The 19,714-nt window shown below is 35.8% G+C and overlaps 2 protein-coding genes across 5 annotated transcripts in view; one reads left to right on the forward strand and one right to left on the reverse strand.

The window, feature by feature from the left end:
• The window catches only part of LOC149958733 (sodium-coupled monocarboxylate transporter 1-like), a 51,925-nt gene that overhangs the window by 24,323 nt on the left and 7,888 nt on the right, over window positions 1-19,714 (forward strand). Inside the window, exons 1-8 of one of the 3 annotated variants that reach the window (XM_090166109.1) lie at window positions 1,259-1,483; window positions 3,102-3,454; window positions 7,448-7,513; window positions 9,793-9,912; window positions 11,663-11,817; window positions 12,774-13,053; window positions 15,394-15,601; window positions 18,699-18,853. In XM_090166109.1, the coding sequence (XP_090022235.1) occupies window positions 3,110-3,454; window positions 7,448-7,513; window positions 9,793-9,912; window positions 11,663-11,817; window positions 12,774-13,053; window positions 15,394-15,601; window positions 18,699-18,853 (1,329 nt within the window). In that variant the 5' untranslated portion in view covers window positions 1,259-1,483; window positions 3,102-3,109. Of the gene's footprint in view, window positions 1-1,258; window positions 1,484-3,101; window positions 3,455-7,447; window positions 7,514-9,792; window positions 9,913-11,662; window positions 11,818-12,773; window positions 13,054-15,393; window positions 15,602-18,698; window positions 18,854-19,714 lie in introns of those variants that run through there. The other 2 variants (XM_090166111.1, XM_090166110.1) reach the window with 2 other exon arrangements.
• On the reverse strand, window positions 34-1,193 carry Nacalpha (nascent polypeptide associated complex protein alpha subunit). 2 transcript variants are annotated; one of them, XM_090166115.1, is made up of 2 exons: window positions 1,080-1,193; window positions 34-800 (listed from the first exon to the last, which is right to left on the reverse strand). In XM_090166115.1, the coding sequence occupies exon 2, from the start codon at window positions 773-775 to the stop codon at window positions 146-148; it is 630 nt and encodes a 209-aa protein (XP_090022241.1). In that variant the 5' UTR covers window positions 776-800; window positions 1,080-1,193; the 3' UTR covers window positions 34-145. The 2 variants fall into 2 exon arrangements, with proteins under 2 accessions (XP_090022241.1, XP_090022240.1); XM_090166114.1 differs by lacking the exon at window positions 1,080-1,193 and adding an exon at window positions 975-1,056.

Here is a 19,714-nt window from a genome sequence, read left to right on the forward strand (position 1 = left end):
AAATGTAATTAGCGGAGAACAAAGAACGCACAATTGTGAAACGCAAAGACCAATTTAATTGAATACAGTCAAATTGACAAAGGAATATGATTTTCCTAACAGTTTGTAATTTTAATTGAAAAGACAAAAAATAAACTTCACGTAACTACATAGTGAGCTCCATAATGGCATTTACAATATCATTATTATTATTCTTCAGCGCTCTCGCGGCTTTAGCACGCGATACGTTAGCTTGGGACATAACCAGTTCAATATCTTTGCTCTCAACACCTCCCTCATCAATTTCATCTTCATCTTCTTCTGATTCTTCCTCAATTCTTTGCGAAACAACAGCTTGTACCGGTTCACCCATAGTGGGACCTGCACTTGGCGTCTTGAATTTTTCTGCAGCTGCCATTTGAGCTTGTTGACTAAGGTCTTCAATTTTAGCTTCGCCAAAGACTATGTAGGTGTCGGAAGCGGGGCTTTTGTATACATCAGGTTTGTTGATGACAAATAAGATGTTTTTGGATTTACGAATAGTCACCCTGCTAACGCCTTGCACTTGTTTAAGACCTAGTTTTGACATCATTTTACGGGCTTTCTTTTCACTTCTACTTTGTTTGGCTTTACTAACTAGCTCCGGTGTCTTCCCATCTCCTTCTTCTAATTCAGCCCCAGATTCATCACTTTCCGATTCGGTGCCAGACCCACTAACCAACACTGGGGCGTCATTCTCCGTTAGTTTCTTTTCGTCAAGCTCTGACTTGATGTCAATTTCGGATAATTCAGGCATATCGTCAGATATAACTTGTAGCTCCCTGAAAAAAACCCACAGTTAATTATTTATTCCACAAAACAAAGAAAATATTCAAGGCCAAAAGCCCAAAAATTAGTAATAAATAAGCCTTGGCACGTTATAAAGGTTTGGACGGTTTCGACCACGCCGCGAAAAGCCAAGGCTTAAAAGACTATAGATAACAAACTAGAATTACATTACAAAAATCGCTGTTACACATGAAATGTATCATATAACAGCGCGTTAATTTTATCAAACCTTGATCGGTGAAAAACATTTTTACTAAATAAACATTATTTACCTGAAATAGGTCCAAAATTCTACGGAATAAAAAATTAAGGAACAAGCCTAATTTTTAAGAAGTTATCGAGGCAGGCGGCTGATTGATAATTGTTCTTTCATCATATTTCCGGTTCCTCTCGTCATATCCTTTAAAGCGGTACGTCACATCCGGTGATAGATGCATTCAAAAGTACGGGGATAGTGATTAGTGGAAAACTTGTTGGAACGCCGCGATGAAAACGCCAAAAAACCAAAACATCCGACACATTTTGATGTGTTCCGTGTTGCGTAACGAATGTAAATAGGTTTTCCAGGAAATTATTTTAGAAAAATTACAGTCCTAGGTAGTTTGCGGATTAGACCAGGCCCAAGTCAAAATGAACAGCTAAATTTTTAAATATTCTATTCCTACAGTTTCCTCGTGTAAGTACTTTTTTACAAGCTTTGCTTATAAGATAATAGAGAAGTATCGCTCCGTAGCTTTAAGCTATGGTCGCCATTTTGAGGGCAGTTTTTTATTTATAGGAAAAAGTATAGCTGACGTCGACAAACGTCACGCCAATATGGTGCTTCTATAAAATACTGGAGGTCACGTGTAAATGTTTTTTCTACGTCACTAGCTAGGAGCACGAACTTGAGTCGATAAAAATTTTGAAATTTGAAGTCCACGTGCGGAACGCGCGTGCCAATAAAGTACTAAAACGCTTAGGCTCGTGACGCGGATAAAAGTTATCAGGAAACTATAGAGGAATACAGTCTATACACTTGGAATGTCTAAGGTTCCATTACAACTGTGATACGAAAGCACGTCGAGAAAAAGGCGGGGCTTAACTACGTCAAGTGTAAGACGTAACACGATATTTCAAATTCATTGGCTCGAGGTCTGACGAGAAAAGAATGCGTCGTCATGGTAACAAAAAGGTGATCTTCCCGCGCAAAAAAAGGCTTATAAAACAATGGATTTAAAAACCTCAATTTGTTATCGTACTTAATATTTTGAAGTAGGCTGCAACAAGCGCAAAACCAAGCAGCAGGGACTTTAAATACTGTTTACTTTTCGACGCTGGTCACCTCGATTTGTTTACAAAGTCCCTTTTTACCATGGAGGAAGAAAACAAAGAGATGAATTCATAATACGGATAGCTCGTAGAACTTTGATGCCACCCCCCCCCCCCCCCAATTGGGTGGAAGAGTGGGGGGCGAATCCTGGTAAAAGTTTGGGGGATTTAAAGAACTAGCTACAACCATGCTACAACGCGCCATCTCGGGTCAAAAATGAGAATTAGGATGATTGAGATGAAACAGTGAACACTTTCTCCATGCTTTTTACCTATCACACGAACCCAAACCTTAATGTTCGCGTTTCCCCGCTGCTTGGTTTTGCGCTTGTTGTAGCCTATTTCCAGGGGCTAGTAGGCCACACTTTGAAGCTCTCTGGGGCTCTTTTAACTCATCATAGGAAAATGGGGAAAAAACAGGCATACTTCTCAACTCACCACCTACAACTAAAACACCTTGTATAAAAAAAATCAACTCGGTCAAGACAAGTTTTTAGTCTATAGAAAAGTATTGACCTAAGTAAAAGGTGTTTGCCAATAATCATAAATAAATGGACAGGTGGACAAACATGACGACGATAGTTTGAACAGCTCTGAGCTTTCCTCTTTCTAACGCATATTAAGATTTGGAAAACATTTACCATGGAGGAAATATAAGGAGAGCCAACACTACCTTTGACGTTTGCAAAATCATTATTTTGAAATTGCGAGCTATTCACGAGACAGACTGCATTACGGGCTTCGTCGCCGTTTTGAGTCCGCTTGCTAACGCGTCACACGTAGTCTTTGAAAGCGTCTCGCTAGGGGGATATTTTCTTCTTTTGATGACGTCTCTCCGTTACTAGCTCTCAGTAAAATAATCGCCAAAGTGGCAAGCTTATGGAACAATATTATAGATGATAATTATTTGTACTAATTGATAAACTCGTGGAACGTAATCATAGACGGCAATATTATTATCATATAAATAATTTTATTTTCAGAAGTCAAGATGGACACCTTCGCCTATGGCCTGGGCGTCATGGACTACGTCATGATATCGTTAGTCTTGCTGGTATTTGTGGGCTGCGGGCTCTTCTTCAGCCACCGCGACCGAAATGACGGCACTGTCCGCAATTACCTCCTGGGCAACAAGTTGATGAGCGTTATCCCCGTCGCCGTGTCGGTGGTGGCCACTCGCTACAACGCGGTCGGCATGACGGGCGGCGTCGGCGAGGTGTACGCCTACGGGGTGGAGTTCACCATCGCCAAGTACGCCTCAGGCATCGGCAACATCCTCGCCGCCTTCATCATCATCCCCGTCTTCCATGGCATGGACTACGTCAGCATGTACGAGGTTGGCTACATTTGGATTTGGTGTTTTCATTGATCAAAAATCCCTAGAATCGATAATGGTTGATCCAAAAATCCCTATAATCGATAATGGTTGATCCAAAAATCCCTATAATCGATAATTGATCATCCAATCATCCCTATAATCGATAATTGGTCAACCAAAAATCCCTAGAATCGATAATGGTTGATCCAAAAATCCCTAGAATAGATAATGGTTGATCCAAAAATCCCTAGAATAGATAATGGTTGATCCAAAAATCCCTAGAATCGATAATGGTTGATCCAAAAATCCCTATAATCGATAATTGATCATCCAATCATCCCTATAATCGATAATTGGTCATCCAAAAATCCCTAGAATCGATAATGGTTGATCCAAAAATCCCTAGAATAGATAATGGTTGATCCAAAAATCCCTATAATCGATAATGGTTGATCCAAAAATCCCTATAATCGATAATTGATCATCCAATCATCCCTATAATCGATAATTGGTCATCCAAAAATCCCTAGAATCGATAATGGTTGATCCAAAAATCCCTAGAATAGATAATGGTTGATCCAAAAATCCCTAGAATAGATAATGGTTGATCCAAAAATCCCTAGAATCGATAATGGTTGATCCAAAAATCCCTATAATCGATAATTGATCATCCAATCATCCCTATAATCGATAATTGGTCATCCAAAAATCCCTAGAATCGATAATGGTTGATCCAAAAATCCCTAGAATAGATAATGGTTGATCCAAAAATCCCTATAATCGATAATGGTTGATCCAAAAATCCCTATAATCGATAATTGATCATCCAATCATCCCTATAATCGATAATTGGTCATCCAAAAATCCCTAGAATCGATAATGGTTGATCCAAAAATCCCTAGAATAGATAATGGTTGATCCAAAAATCCCTAGAATAGATAATGGTTGATCCAAAAATCCCTAGAATCGATAATAGTTGATCCAAAAATCCCTAGAATCGATAATTGATCATCCAATCATCCCTATAATCGATAATTGGTCATCCAAAAATCCCTAGAATCGATAATGGTTGATCCAAAAATCCCTAGAATAGATAATGGTTGATCCAAAAATCCCTAGAATCGATAATGGTTGATCCAAAAATCCCTATAATCGATAATTGATCATCCAATCATCCCTATAATCGATAATTGGTCATCCAAAAATCCCTAGAATCGATAATGGTTGATCCAAAAATCCCTAGAATAGATAATGGTTGATCCAAAAATCCCTAGAATAGATAATGGTTGATCCAAAAATCCCTAGAATCGATAATAGTTGATCCAAAAATCCCTAGAATCGATAATAGTTGATCCAAAAATCCATATAATAGATAATTGATAATCCAATCATCCCTATAATCGATAATTGGTCATCCAAAAATCCCTAGAATAGATAATGGTTGATCCAAAAATCCCTAGAATCGATAATAGTTGATCCAAAAATCCCTAGAATCGATAATTGATCATCCAATCATCCCTATAATCGATAATTGGTCATCCAAAAATCCCTAGAATAGATAATGGTTGATCCAAAAATCCGTAGAATAGATAATGGTTGATCCAAAAATCCCTAGAATCGATAATGGTTGATCCAAAAATCCCTATAATCGATAATTGATCATCCAATCATCCCTATAATCGATAATTGGTCATCCAAAAATCCCTAGAATCGATAATGGTTGATCCAAAAATCCCTAGAATAGATAATGGTTGATCCAAAAATCCCTAGAATAGATAATGGTTGATCCAAAAATCCCTAGAATCGATAATAGTTGATCCAAAAATCCCTAGAATCGATAATAGTTGATCCAAAAATCCATATAATAGATAATTGATAATCCAATCATCCCTATAATCGGTAATTGGTCATCCAAAAATCCCTAGAATAGATAATGGTTGATCCAAAAATCCCTAGAATCGATAATAGTTTATCCAAAAATCCCTAGAATAGATAATGGTTGATCCAAAAATCCCTATAATCGATAATGGTTGATCCAAAAATCCCTATAATCGATAATGGTTGATCCAAAAATCCCTATAATCGATAATTGATCATCCAATCATCCCTATAATCGATAATTGGTCATCCAAAAATCCCTAGAATCGATAATGGTTGATCCAAAAATCCCTAGAATAGATAATGGTTGATCCAAAAATCCCTAGAATAGATAATGGTTGATCCAAAAATCCCTAGAATCGATAATAGTTGATCCAAAAATCCCTATAATAGATAATTGATAATCCAATCATCCCTATAATCGATAATTGGTCATCCAAAAATCCCTAGAATAGATAATGGTTGATCCAAAAATCCCTAGAATCGATAATAGTTGATCCAAAAATCCCTAGAATCGATAATTGATCATCCAATCATCCCTATAATCGATAATTGGTCATCCAAAAATCCCTAGAATCGATAATGGTTGATCCAAAAATCCCTAGAATAGATAATGGTTGATCCAAAAATCCCTAGAATCGATAATGGTTGATCCAAAAATCCCTATAATCGATAATTGATCATCCAATCATCCCTATAATCGATAATTGGTCATCCAAAAATCCCTAGAATCGATAATGGTTGATCCAAAAATCCCTAGAATAGATAATGGTTGATCCAAAAATCCCTAGAATAGATAATGGTTGATCCAAAAATCCCTAGAATCGATAATAGTTGATCCAAAAATCCCTAGAATCGATAATAGTTGATCCAAAAATCCATATAATAGATAATTGATAATCCAATCATCCCTATAATCGATAATTGGTCATCCAAAAATCCCTAGAATAGATAATGGTTGATCCAAAAATCCCTAGAATCGATAATAGTTGATCCAAAAATCCCTAGAATCGATAATTGATCATCCAATCATCCCTATAATCGATAATTGGTCATCCAAAAATCAATAGAATCGATAATGGTTGATCCAAAAATCCCTAGAATAGATAATGGTTGATCCAAAAATCCCTAGAATCGATAATGGTTGATCCAAAAATCCCTATAATCGATAATTGATCATCCAATCATCCCTATAATCGATAATTGGTCAACCAAAAATCCCTAGAATCGATAATGGTTGATCCAAAAATCCCTAGAATAGATAATGGTTGATCCAAAAATCCCTAGAATAGATAATGGTTGATCCAAAAATCCCTAGAATAGATAATGGTTGATCCAAAAATCCCTAGAATCGATAATAGTTGATCCAAAAATCCCTAGAATCGATAATAGTTGATCCAAAAATCCATATAATAGATAATTGATAATCCAATCATCCCTATAATCGATAATTGGTCATCCAAAAATCCCTAGAATAGATAATGGTTGATCCAAAAATCCCTAGAATTGATAATAGTTGATCCAAAAATCCCTAGAATCGATAATTGATCATCCAATCATCCCTATAATCGATAATTGGTCATCCAAAAATCCCTAGAATCGATAATGGTTGATCCAAAAATCCCTAGAATAGATAATGGTTGATCCAAAAATCCCTAGAATCGATAATGGTTGATCCAAAAATCCCTATAATCGATAATTGATCATCCAATCATCCCTATAATCGATAATTGGTCATCCAAAAATCCCTAGAATCGATAATGGTTGATCCAAAAATCCCTAGAATAGATAATGGTTGATCCAAAAATCCCTAGAATAGATAATGGTTGATCCAAAAATCCCTAGAATCGATAATAGTTGATCCAAAAATCCCTAGAATCGATAATAGTTGATCCAAAAATCCATATAATAGATAATTGATAATCCAATCATCCCTATAATCGATAATTGGTCATCCAAAAATCCCTAGAATAGATAATGGTTGATCCAAAAATCCCTAGAATCGATAATGGTTATCTGAAATCGTACAATATTTCTCCTGATCTTCATTTGTTAAGTAATTTTGCGCGAAATTCTGAATGTACGTGCTTTTATGATTTTAACTCTAATGACCTTTCTATATTTTAATCGTAGTACATGGAGAAGCGATTTAGCAGAGTGTTACGACTAATATTTGCAGCTATCTATCTCGTCGGGGAGGTAAGTTCATTTCACTAATAACGGGAGTATAAAGTAGTAATGGTTGAGAATCAACGAATTTGACCTTTTGGTACACCAGGAGCGCTGTTGATTGACTTTTATAGTGAAATTTCTACAGGAGCCTCTATTAATACTACCATATGTAACATAATTAATCATAAGTATGCCATTGTACGTTTATTCCATTCAAAAATCTTCATTAACGGTTTGTTTCACCACGAACCAGTAAAAAGGTGGACTACGTTAGATTTTAATTTTTTTATTCATCCTAGTAATTTTGGGAGTCACACTATGGGCCGAGGGGTAAGACACTCTGCGAACTCGGTGTACACTGCCGTACCTTTGACAGTGCTTAATGGAACTCGCGAACTCTTGAAAATATGTACCTTTAACAGTGCTAAATGCACGAACTCGGTGTACAGATTATCTGAGACTGTCTTACCCCTCGCTATGGGCTACTAACATATGCATTTAAGCCAATGGAAAACCTCTAAATTGGGAAGGAATTTTTTTGTGTCAGCCCAATCTAGCTTTATTGAATTTTATAATCTCCCTCGGTTTGTGCGGATGAAGTTAAATCTATAACTATAAGTAGTAAATAGTAAGTAATATACTATAGAGACAGATACTTCATGGTTTAAAATAAACTTTTATTAAAAATAATATTGGGGAAGCTTTTCGAGCCCACTCGCTCCTTTTCAACCGAAATAGAATAAAATAAAAGTTTATTTTAAACCATGAAGTATCTGTCTCTATAGTATATTACTTACTATTTACTAGTTTAAACTAACCATGGTTAAATTTTGCATTTATGATAACTATAAGTCTTAAAGTTTGTCCTTTTATTTATTTGAATGTCATGTTCGTAAACACTCGAGAACGGCTAGCTCTAGAGCTTTGAAATTTTAACTGTGGTTTCCCTTTACTGAAACAATAATTAATTAAATTCATTATAACGAAATGGTAGAATCTACCCGTACAAAAATTTTAGAAAAAAAAAACAATTTTTATTACTCTAAAATAATTTTTTATAATAATTGAAAAGGAGTAATTTTTAAAAAATAATTGCTTTAGAATACCTTTTGAAAAATGACGTACTTTAGAAGCACTTATAGGTCGAGTGTTCAGGGTTCTATGGTTCCTCCGATCTTAAAAGGAGACGACCCGAGGTGTAACGCACCGATTTAGTTCAAACTCGGGGGTTTTGGTAGAACTTCATGTAACTTGAAAAAACCCTAAAGGGAATTTATTCAATAGGCAACCGTTTTTCCATGGCAACCAAAAATGTTTTTGACAACAGAAAATTGAGTATAAAATGGGAATCTGACCAATTTTAATCAATTTCGAACTTTTTCATTACTTTTTTATTTATATTTTCTATTTTAAGCATTTTACAAAATTTAAATTAAATTAAAATTGGTCAGATTGAACAAAATCGGTGCGTTACACCTCGGTTCGTCTCCTTGTTAGTGGCCAAGTTGATTTGTTCAAACAAGGCTAAAAAACTTAGCAAAACCTCCTATAGTTGATGAATATATTTATTTCTATTGCGGAAGGAATGTCTATGTTGAGACCTAGGTGCTGTGTTTGTTGCTCATAGGTTGAGACGATACTTGGGCATGGTGGAGGGGGGACGGAAACACGTCACCGGCGTGCGCTTCGATGGCGACGGAAGAAGTCAGTTCCAGGGAACCAATGAGATACCGGACTGATTTGATGGGCGTTTAGGGGGCGGAGCTTGCTATTAGAGCGTGAAGGGGATTGCAGGAGCAAGGCTCAAAATTGTCGCAACAAAGCAGGGCCCCCAGAGGTCCTATAATTCCTATAAAATCCTATATTTTCAAAAATTTCCTATAAAATCCTATATTTTTAGCAAAATCCCCAAAATGTCTTATAAAATCCAATATTTTTAGAAAAATCCCCCAAAAGTCCCATGAAATCCAATATTTTTAGCGAAATCCCCAAAAAGTCCTATACAATCCTACATTTTTAGCAAAATCCCCCAAAAGTCCTATGAAATCCTACATTTTTAGCAAAATCCCCAAAACGTCTTATGCAATCCTACATTTTTGGCAAAATCTCCAATAAGTCCTATACAATTCTACATTTTTGATATTTTGCCCATTACAAAGGTATTATAAAGGAGTGCAGATTCGAAATGAGGTGTAGATTTGAAATGAAATTACCGCCTCCACAATGTACAAAACATTTTATACTCCCAATAAATAGAAACCGTAAAAGTAACAACATTATATAAACACTATGAATTTTATCTGTAGACAATCTACATGTCTCTAGTTCTGTACATTCCCGCTGTGTCGCTAAGTACCGTCACTGGCATTTCTTTGTGGATGTCGATATTTGGTTCAGGAGCTATTTGCATTTTCTATTCGTCTTTGGTAAGCCTTTTTAAGACTTGGTGGGATAAATATATCCAGGATCTTTTTATGGAGAGGCTAGAGCACTCCCGGATTTTTAGCGCAACTCGTTCGTCAGTTTCAGGTCGCGGTAAAAAATATCACTCAGGTATTTAGCGCCAACCAAGATCATTATTTTACTTGTTAATTATTTCCAATAATACCGTCGTAATCTTTAAACTATTGATGCACCGATATGGGTACAGCCGATATATCGTCCGATATTAACAAAGTTATATATCATAACAGTAGTGTATATGATCAAATCATTGTAAAAGAGTGGTCGTCATACCATTTTATTTTAATTTTTCATGAAAAAGATTTGCAAGAGCATATCCTAATATGTTTCTTTTCATTTTACATGATACATATTTTCTATCACAAATCGAATATCGTGGTTTTTTATTTGTTTACACTCGTAACCCCCTGTCTAAAAAAAGATAGCTTCTGAAGTCTGGCGTACTTTTTCGTGGCCAATCAAATCAAATATTATCATTAGTTAGTTAATCGATAATTTTTTATTTTTAAATGTTTTTCTGAAAATATTTTTCTAATATCGGCCAATATCGTCTTCGTTTAAAGGCCGACTACATAAATCTTCGGTTTACTCTGTCTTTCCCTGGAAGTAGGCTGACTGCATGGCACACGTGTATTGCAGTAAGCCTACTTCCAGTGAAAGACAGAGTAAACCGAAGATTTATGTAGTCGGCCTTTAAGCCGATACCGATATTAGAAAAATAGTGCATCACCACTTTAAGCTAATTATAAATATACATAATTAAATGATGATAAAAATCGTATTAGTCTCATTAGTGGTCGTTAGATGGCGTGACACGTTTATTTTTGTGTCGAACGGGTGGCACTTCGTTTTATGCCAGAGATAGGCAAGTGCGCCAACCTCTCCATGTACTTAAATACTATGACTAACTATATAAACATATATAACATAATTACTCATAAGTGTGCCAGAAAGAACTTTTATCAATGAGACCTTGTTGCAAGGATATGACGTAATTGACGTCACTTCCCAGTCGATGATGCTTCTATCGTCATCAAAACTAGTTCTGGCGGGGAGGGAAGGAAGTTAAAACCAATTTTACGCGACGTTAGTCCGTATTTTCTTTGGTGGCTGTGAAACAAGGTCTCATTTAAATTTTTAATACAGAGATCTTAAACAGAGGCACACTTATGAGTCAGTAGCGGCGCTAAGGGTGAGCTGAAGTGGGCTTTAGCCCCCCTGCATTTCTGAGAGGGGCCATATATTTATATTAAAAGGGCCACATATTTATAATTAAGAGGCCACATATTTGAATTTATGAATTTTCTTTATCTCTAGAAATTTGTTTTATTGCCAAGAAAAGTTTTTCTGAAAAAAACTTTCAAAATCAATTTGTTTACTCAATAAGATAGTAGACCATAAACAGATAGATTCGGGAGGAAGGGAGTGAAAATTGAGAGAAAGTTGAGAATTTAGGTAAATACCCCGGTCATGCAAGTTTCCCCTCCAGGTCAGATACAAGGTCATAAGGGGTCCAGTAAACGTGACGAGAGTCGCAACAATTAAACGACCTTGCTCTTCTCGCTTACTGGAAAATTTATAAGGGGTACTAAAGTTGTAAGGGCCACAAAATTCTTAGGGACCACAAAATAATTAGCCCACCTGTGAAAAAACTTTAGTGCCGCTATTGTTATGAGTAATTATGTTACATATGCAATAAATGGTATAAAATAGGGCGGAACTAAAGCTGTGATATGGACTGACGTCATCCAAACCTGCCTTATGATTGGCTGCTTCCTCATGATCATCATTAAAGGCACCATTGACGTTGGCAGCCCCGGTCGCGTGTGGGATTTGGCAGTGGCCGGTAAAAGAGTTACGACTTACACGTGAGTGTCCGGGTTGGTCTTCGGGTTTGTTCATAGATATAAGAAATGTATATAAAGGTCTAGATTAATTTCGGGGCGTCTAAGCCTAACATAAAATACGGAATTGACACCTAGCAGACACCGAGGAAGGCACGTGACCAAGAGCGCGAGCTCTCTTAGCATTTTAGTACTAACAAGGAGACTACCCGAGGTGTTACACACCGATTTTGTTCAAACAGGGGGGATTGGTAGACCTTCATGTAACTTGAGAAATCCTAAAGGGAATTTATTCAATGGGTAACGGTTTTGCCATGGCAACGAAAAACGTTTTTGACAACATAAAATGGAAAGTTTCCCATTGAAAATAACATGGGATTTGGACCGATTCCAAGGGTCCCCCCCCCCCCGTGAAAGATTTTAAAAAATTGAAAAATTTTAAAATACCAAAATTATAAAAAAAATTTAAAAATTGACGAAAAAAATCAAAATTGATCACATTTTGATCAATTTGAACCAATGGGTGAAAATGAACCGATATGGCTTAAATAGCAAAAATTTCAATTTTATGTTGTCAAAAACATTTTTCGTTGCCATGGCAAAACCGTTACCCATTGAATAAATCCCTTTAGGATTTTTCAAGTTACACGAAGGTCTACTAATCCCTCGAGTTTGAACGAAATCGGTGTGTAACACCTCGGGTCATCTCCTTGTAAGTGCTTGACCTTTCCGCAGGCCGTAGTCTTTAGACACCATCTGTTGGTGGCTTTTTTAAGCAGGAGACAATGGCTCTCGCGACGATAGCACGAGCTTTCTTACCGATAGATAGCGCCTTATAAGGATAGCCTGCAGAAATTACGCGTTTCTGCTGGCTGTCACCTCCGTATTCACTCCCTTTGAAATATTTTATCTAGACCTTTATACGTTTCCTATATCTATGGGTTGGTTAGTCCGCGTTTAAATCGTCCTTGGTCCCGTAGACTGTCCGAAGAACCACACACCCGCTATTCCGTCTGGTCGCTGATCGTGGACGGCATTGTCATGTCGGTGGCGACCCTCGTGACCAAACAAGCCGTCGTGCAAAGGTTCTTGAGCGTCAAGGACAAAGCGGCGGCCAGGAGCGTCACCTTCCTGTCCGCCTGGGTGACCATGTTCTTCGCCGTCCTGGTTGGAGCCGCTGGAGTGGTTGTGTACGCTAATTACTTTCACTGCGATCCGATCACGGACAAAAATACGCCGTTGGTGAAAACCGCTGATCAGGTACCGTGACGTATTTGTTTAGTGTTGTAAACTTTACGTAAAAATAAAAGGCGGAATTTCCAGAAAATTTTACGAATTGCGGAAAATTTTCCGCAAATCGGAAAATTAAAAAAATTAAAACATAAATTACTTTTAAGGGTTTTTAATTTGTTTTAACTTTTTATCGATATAAAATGTCTAGTAACAGTAAACATACTACTAGCGTTGTTAATTTTCGAAAAAAATAAAATGGGGAATTTCCAGAAAATTTTACGAATTTCGGAAAATTTCCGCAAATCGGAAAAATAAAAATTAAAACGTAAATTACTTTTTAAGGTTTTTAATTTTTTTTAAAACTTTTTATCGATTTAAAATGTCTAGTAACAGTAAACATACTACTAGTGTTGTTAATTTTCCGGAAAAATAAAATGAGGAATTTCCAAAAAAATTTACGAATTGCGGACAATTTTCCGCAATTCGGAAAAATTAAAACGTAAATTACTTTTTAAGGTTTTTAATATTTTTTAAAACTTTTTATCGATTTAAAATGTCTAGTAACAGTAAACATACTACTAGTGTTGTTAATTTTCCGGAAAAATATAATGCGGAATTTCCAAAAAAATTTACGAATTGCGGAAAATTTTCCGCAAATCGGAAAAATAAAAAAATTAAAACATAAATTACTTTTAAGGGATTTTAATTTTTTAAACTTTTTATCGATATAAAATGTCTAATAACAGTAAACATAATACTGGTGTTGTTAATTTTCTGGAAAAATAAAATGCGGAATTTCCAGAAAATTTTACGAATTGCGGAAAATTTTCCACAAATTGGAAAAATAAAAATTGACACGTAAATTACTTTTTAAAGGTTTTTAATTTTTTTAAAACTTTTTATCCATATAAAATGTCTAATAACAGTAAACATACTACAAAACATTAATTTAATAGTGTTACATTGTTAATCAGTTTAAAGCTAGTCTAGAGGAGTAGTTTTACTTTTAGATTCGAAAAAATTTATATTTTCAGACAATATATTAGACTAATCATGGAATTAAAACTTTTTTTTATTTTTTTCTGAAAAATACGGAAAACGTTCCGACTAACAACACTATTTTTTTTTCTTCTACCGGGTTGCCACACGACACAGAGAGCCTGAAAAAAAAACAGGAAATTTAAATTTATCTAAAAGTCAGGGAAAAGTCGGGAAATTTGCTAAAGGGCCCTAAATTTATTGGAAAATCAGGAATTTTTTAAAAACTAGTAAATTTGTCAGGGAAAAGTCAGGGAATTTTTAAAAACTAGTAAATACGTCAGGGAAAAGCCAGGGAATTTTTAAAAACTAGTAAATACGTCAGGGAAAAGTCAGGAAATTTGTTGAAGGTTCCTAAATTCATTGGAAGATCGGGGAATTTTTAAGAACTAATAAATGCGTCAGGGAAAAGTCAGGAAATTTGTTGAAGGTTCCTAAATTCATTGGAAGATCGGGGAATTTTTAAGAACTAATAAATACGTCAGGGAAAAGTCAGGAAATTTGTTGAAGGTTCCTAAATTCATTGGAAGATCGGGGAATTTTTAAGAACTAATAAATACGTCAGGGAAAAGTCAGGAAATTTGTTGAAGGTTCCTAAATTCATTGGAAGATCGGGGAATTTTTAAGAACTAATAAATACGTCAGGGAAAAGTCAGGAAATTTGTTGAAGGTTCCTAAATTCATTGGAAGATCGGGGAATTTTTAAGAACTAATAAATACGTCAGGGAAAAGTCAGGAAATTTGTTGAAGGTTCCTAAATTCATTGGAAGATCGGGGAATTTTTAAGAACTAATAAATGCGTCAGGGAAAAGCCACGGAATTTAATTTTCAAATGAATAACTTTTACTATAATATTGGTTAAAAAACGCCAAATGTTGTCTTAAAAAGTCTGTAAAAAAACCGGTCAGGAAATTTTAATTTGAAAAACTGTGACAACCCTGTTCTATCCATTGAGTTGGGAATATTAATCTAGAGATCGAATCAAATCTGCTCCCCGCGAAACAAGTTTTTGAAAATTTCGAATGTGCCGTCTGCTCTAAAATTACGAGAAACCGTTATCATATGACCCGTGGCGCCATCCATTATTTTTGAAAGAAAAATCTTGCCGGAAAACGCGTCTTATTTGAACGAACCATTGAGAGATAGACGGCGCCACGGGTAGAATGATTAAGTTTTCTCGTCATTTTGGAGCAGACGGCAGTATTCTTATTTTTTAAAAACTTGTTTCGCGAAATACTGAAATCCGACGTTTAGATTGGACCTCTAGATTAATATTCCCAACTCAATGGTTCTATCTGTCCCATAGTTTATAATCTGGATGCGTTTTAGATCCTGGTATTCTTCGCCAGTACCTCGCTGCACGCAGTCCCGGGTCTGCAAGGACTGGCCATTGCGGGAATCTTCAGCGGCTCCCTCAGTACTCTGTCCAGTTTCATCAACTCCTTCGCCGCCATTACCGTGGAGGACTTCATTAAGATCATGAACCCGAAATGGCTCGATACCGATTACAAGAGCGTCATGGCCTGCAAAATACTAAGTATTTACATTCTTCTCCGCTTTCATTTTGCGATATCACGAGTATCCATTTGACTATCTTGCTAATGATAAACAGGGCTCACAGAGTTCCTATAATTCCTATAATTTCAATATACTCCTATAATTTAAATTGTTCGTAAATTCCTATTTTTAGCTAAAATGGTACTATAAATTCCTATTTTTTGGCTAAAAACGTTCCTATAAATTCCTATTTTTTGGCTAAAAACGTTCTTATAAATTCCTATTTTTTGGCTAAAAATGTTCCTTTAAATTCCTATTTTTTGGCTAAAAATGTTCCTTTAAATTCCAATTTTTTGGCTAAAAATGTTCCTATAAATTCCTATTTTTTGGCTAAAAACGTTCCTATAAATTCCTATTTTTTGGCTAAAAATGTTCCTTTAAATTCCTATTTTTTGGCTAAAAATGTTCCTATAAAATCCTATTTTTAGCTAAAATGGTGCTATAAATTCCTATTTTTTGGCTAAAAACGTTCCTTTAAATTCCTATTTTTTGGCTAAAAATGTTCCTATAAATTCCTATTTTTTGGCTAAAAATGTTCCTTTAAATTCCTATTTTTTGGCTAAAAATGTTCCTTTAAATTCCTATTTTTTGGCTAAAAACGTTCCTATAAATTCCTATATTTTCTATTAAATTTCCTATAATTCCTATAATATTTTTAAAAAAATCGCTCGGAGCCCTGTGATAACAATAATAAGCTAGGCTAATACCCTTGGCACCACCTTAGGCCCAAGTCTTCGAGCGACTTATAATGCATTTTAAATCAGGTAGCCGGGTTACAATGCGTAGGAGGGTGGTGGCAAGCAATGCAAGCCACGCGAGCCAACAGCTCCCTACACGAAGTTTATATGGGAAGGAGAAATCCCTTAAACCAGTTGGGAGAGAACTTGCAATCTCAACGCGGAAGGAGGATCGAACCCGGCTCCTCTTGCTGCGAGGCGAAAGTGCTAACCACACCTACATTTTACATTTTGCATTTTGAGTTTCTAGGAAACTATTTTATATTTGGAATTTTGTGGGTTTCATATGTGGAAAAACATTTTAAAAATGATTTTTCAAAATGTTTTTCACTGGCACCATCATCGCAGCTCTTGTAGAGAAAGTTCGTCTGCTATTTACTCCCAAGTAATCGTAGATGGCGATACTCAGTTACTATCAAACTCAGAAGCAGACGAATATTCGTATAGTGCCACCGCTTTATTTCCCATGCTGGCTACGTAATTATTATTAATTACTAATTAATAATAATAATTAATTAGTAATTAATCAATTTTGTCCGCGTGTACAATCAATTAATTGCAAATGTCTGCGACTACTAAAAAGTAAACATAGTGCATTTGTAAAAACATTTTGCATTTTGAAAAAAATATTTTCAAAATACATTTTGTATTTTGCATTTTGAGCCCGTTGACCTATGGTCCTATCGTACGTAGTCTAGATTATCTTTGGTCCTATTTACCAACAACAGAAAATATATAAATTTCTTTTTAACGAAATGGAAAACATAAATACATAATCCACGTAAACGTTGAATATCTTCCGGAAATCATGAAATCAAAGGCTATACTGTTGTGGTCACATGCTCTCTGTTAAACCATAATTAACATAATACCTCTAAGTATGACATTAGGTTTTTTTTACTACATCCTTTCTTCACAATGACGCCAAAACAATTTCTAAATAGCGCCACTCGGTAGCGGCGCTATGAACTAATCTTACCCAACTTCCGTTCCGTCGGCAAAATAGTTGGTTAGTTCGATGGCGAGAAATACGAGCGTACACGCGTTAAGGTTTGGAATTCGAAAAAAAAACGAACTTCTGAAATGGAGCCAGTGTTTATTTTTATTTTTATCTTCCGATTCAATAATTCATCATTGTTTTCCAAAAGTAAGCGCTATTTATACTATCAAAAGTGACATAAGACCCAAAAGTGTGTCAACTTTACCTTTGCGCCCGTTAAAATATTTACTGAGAGCTAGTCTCACAATAGACTACATAACCTACTAGATGGAATAGTACTAGCAACGGTATATTTAGTCTATAGTCTGGCGCGATTTCATCTCTTCGATTTATTCTCCCGTAGACATACGTTCTAAAACGCCTCACTCGGCGGCGCTGAAGTGGAGGAAATTTCAAATTTTGATGACGTATTTTCAACCCCCTCTCCCATTCCCTCTTTTTACTTCGCGACAAGCTCTCATTAAACATTATACCGTACTGACACACTTTTGGGTCTTATGTCGCTTTTGATACTATTGAAAGCATTTCAATTTTCGATAGGCCTTGGCTGGGCCGTCGAAAAGGCTGCCGGCGGACCGTCACCGATTTTCCGGGCTTCCTCTAAATACTAGGAGCAGTTCGCGGAGATTTGTCAGTCTGTCGGTACGTAATGGTTTACGTTGTCACTGGCGAAACAGACTATCATTGAAAAAATTCATTTGGTGAATAGGAGGTGTCATACTTATTGTTTATTATCCACAAATGCATACTTAGAGGTAATATGTTACTTATGGTTAAACTAAATACATTTTTGCGGGAAAACATTATTTTTAAGGGGGAAGAATACAGTAAAAGCCTCTTTTTCGTTCAAGCTGAACGTTTCTGTTTTAACACTTACATAATTGAATTTTATTTTCTTATTAGGCTGAACCTTCCTCTAGTGCTTAAAATAATTTGGATAATTCTAATATTAATAGTTAACGAGATATAAGGTCCTAACTAAAGGGTAGTTTGGGCACTTGCCCAACTTGTTTAGCTCCGGGGGTCCGAATTAAAACGTAATAACTTAAATACCATTAAATTTAAAATTGTCAAAATTATTTTAGTCACTAAACAAGAGGCTGTTCTACACTTAAATATTAATTTTGTAAGTTAAAATACAAAATTAAAAGAGTTCAGCTTGAAATAGCACGAAAGTAGACAATGGCCACTGTAGTCTTCCCCCTTAAATAGGTAAATATCGTTACTCCGCAATTTTAACTCGCGAAGGAGCATGATTTAATTTTAATGGTCTAGATGCGTACTTCTCTCTTGAGAGATATATCATATACTTCGGGTGATATTGAGTGGCACTTTTCCAGCCGTGTTCTACGGAGTGGTGGCCATCGCTTTGGCCTTCGTCGTTCCGCAACTGGGCGGGGTTATCAAAATGGCCAGCACCATCAAAGGCGCCACAGTCGGACCTCTGTTCGGGATCCTCTTGCTGGGAATGTTGGTCAAAAAGGCCAATAATAAGGTACGAGGTTTTCACACTTCTTTTTGTATCAATCCTGCTAATCATCCATCAACTTCGCACTCAATCAATAGCGTTCATTCCTGAATAATCATATTATGCGGTTATCAATTTTAGTAGTAATCGTACTACCCATTTATCAACTCTAGTATTAATCGTTCTAACCTTTCATCAATTCTAGTAGTAATTGTACTACTCATTCCTCAATTTCAATGTTAATCGTACTACCCATTCCTTAATTACAGTAGTAATCACATTCTACCCATTCGTCAATTCTAGTGTAATCATTCTACCCATTCGTCAATTCTAGTGCAATCATTCTACCCATTCGTCAATTCTAGTGTAATCATTCTACCCATTTGTCAATTGTAGTGTAATCATTCTACCCATTCGTCAATTCTAGTGTAATCATTCTACCCATTCGTCAATTCTAGTGTAATCATTCTACCCATTCGTCAATTGTAGTGTAATCATTCTACTCATTCGTCAATTGTAGTGTAATCATTCTACTCATTCGTCAATTGTAGTGTAATCATTCTACCTATTTGTCAATTCTAGTAACAATCGTACTAGCCATTCGTCTATTATAGTGTAATCATTCTAGCCTTTCCTCAGTTCCAGTAATACTCGTACTACCCTTTCCTCAGTTCCAGTAATAATCGTACTACCCCTTCCTCAATTCCAATATTAATAGTACTTCCCCATTTTATTAATTACAGTAGTAAGCATACGATCCATTCGCCAACTCTAGTATAATCACTCTCCCCATTCGTCAATTCCAGTAATAATCGTACGTACTACACATTCTTCAATTCTATAGTAATAATCATTCTACCCATTGGTCAATTATAGTAACAATCGTAC

This window comes from Leiobunum rupestre, chromosome 2, assembly GCF_980474605.1.
Source record: "Leiobunum rupestre chromosome 2, qqLeiRupe1.1.hap1, whole genome shotgun sequence".
Classification (NCBI taxonomy): Eukaryota; Metazoa; Arthropoda; class Arachnida; order Opiliones; family Sclerosomatidae; genus Leiobunum; species Leiobunum rupestre.